Source organism: Trichomycterus rosablanca, chromosome 9, assembly GCF_030014385.1.
Source record: "Trichomycterus rosablanca isolate fTriRos1 chromosome 9, fTriRos1.hap1, whole genome shotgun sequence".
NCBI classification, from domain to species: Eukaryota; Metazoa; Chordata; class Actinopteri; order Siluriformes; family Trichomycteridae; genus Trichomycterus; species Trichomycterus rosablanca.
The window spans coordinates 27,022,022-27,023,350 of NC_085996.1; the positions used below are offsets into that span (position 1 = coordinate 27,022,022).

General features: G+C 47.3%; 1 protein-coding gene across 1 annotated transcript in view; it reads right to left on the reverse strand.

Moving 5' to 3' along the window:
- Positions 1 to 346, reverse strand: part of igfbp3 (insulin-like growth factor binding protein 3) — a 33,637-nt gene extending 33,291 nt beyond the window's left edge. The window contains exon 1 of the mRNA XM_063002182.1: positions 1 to 346. This exon is cut by the window's left edge and continues 202 nt beyond it. Within this exon, the coding sequence (XP_062858252.1) occupies positions 1 to 201 (201 nt within the window). The 5' untranslated portion in view covers positions 202 to 346.
- Positions 347 to 1,329: the final 983 nt, after the last annotated feature.

Consider the following 1,329-nt stretch of genomic DNA (forward strand, 5'->3'; position numbering starts at 1 on the left):
CGGCTCCCGAACCCGCTCCGTGCAGTCACGTGGCAGCGGCTTGCACTGCCCAAGCGCTCCGGCATCGCAGGGCTCGCAACGCACCACCGGCCCGGCAGCATGCACCACCGTGCGCGCCAACGCCGCAAGCAGCGCCGTTAACCAAAGCGCCCGTCGAGCAGCCATAGAACCGAACCGTACAGAGCGAAGGAAGTGCTGCATTACAACCTGCAAAACGGGGCGTTATAGAGGTGCTCGCTAAAAGCACAGTCCTCCTTTTTTAGGGGGGTGAGGCTAAACCTGGTGCAGCAAGCGAGAGGGGGTAGAACGGACTGGTGCGTCGGGGTTGGCTCGAGTGTTGAACCCGGCTGAGTGGTGACGGCTCTCCATCTGTAAGTGCGATTTGCTGGGAACTTCAGGTTTTATACAGGCAGGAGAAAAAAAAGCACGGGCAACAAGTCACTCCCCTCAGAATGAATTATGTAGACTGGGCTCAGTCTTAAGGGACCGCGCACATCATCAACACTCACATTGGGCAAGAAAAGATACAACGTGCACAATGTAAAAAGCTGAACTTCCAAATACATCCAGCAATGATTCTATTCAGATTAAAAACATTGTATCTTCAGTGCTGGCAAAACTACGGAGCCCCTGATAGGACATGGTGTATTTTTTTTTTTAAGTAAAAAAATAATAATAATAAGGAATTCAGTAAAAAAAAAGTGGTGAGCACCAGATACTATGTGGTGCGCACCAGTCACTAAGTTGCTGTAGTTCTTTTGAGGAAATAGAAGAAAGTGCTCATCTGATCTGTTGCTCACCACATAGTATCTGGTGCTCACCACTTAGTAACTGGTGCGCACCTTTTAGTATCTGGTGCTCACCAGTTAGTAACTCGTGCCAGTGGCGGCTCCTGCCAGATCTCTCAGGGGGGGGGGGGGGGGGGGGGGGCAATTGTTGCGATGATGGCCAAGGTGACCCGTTAAAGCTTAAATAATTAACATCTTAAGTCATCTGTCAGTTTGCCCTCACAAATATTTTTGATGGAGAGAAAAAACATGGAGAGAGACCAGCTGTACCATTAATCATAAAATTAAGTAAAGCCTTCACCCTAACAATTTAATTCAGTCTTCATCAGATAGCATTTTGTTTTAGGTGCAGCAGATCCAGAATAAAGATTGGCATCGGGGCTGATGTGCAATGAATAAAGAAGTACAATTAAACAATTTGGGGAGATACAATAAGTGCAATCACAATTCACAATTTAAAAATGACATTACTTACTTGTAATTTACTTGTAACTTATATGATCCCCCCCCCCCCCCCCCCCCCCTTTGTAGATACTTGATG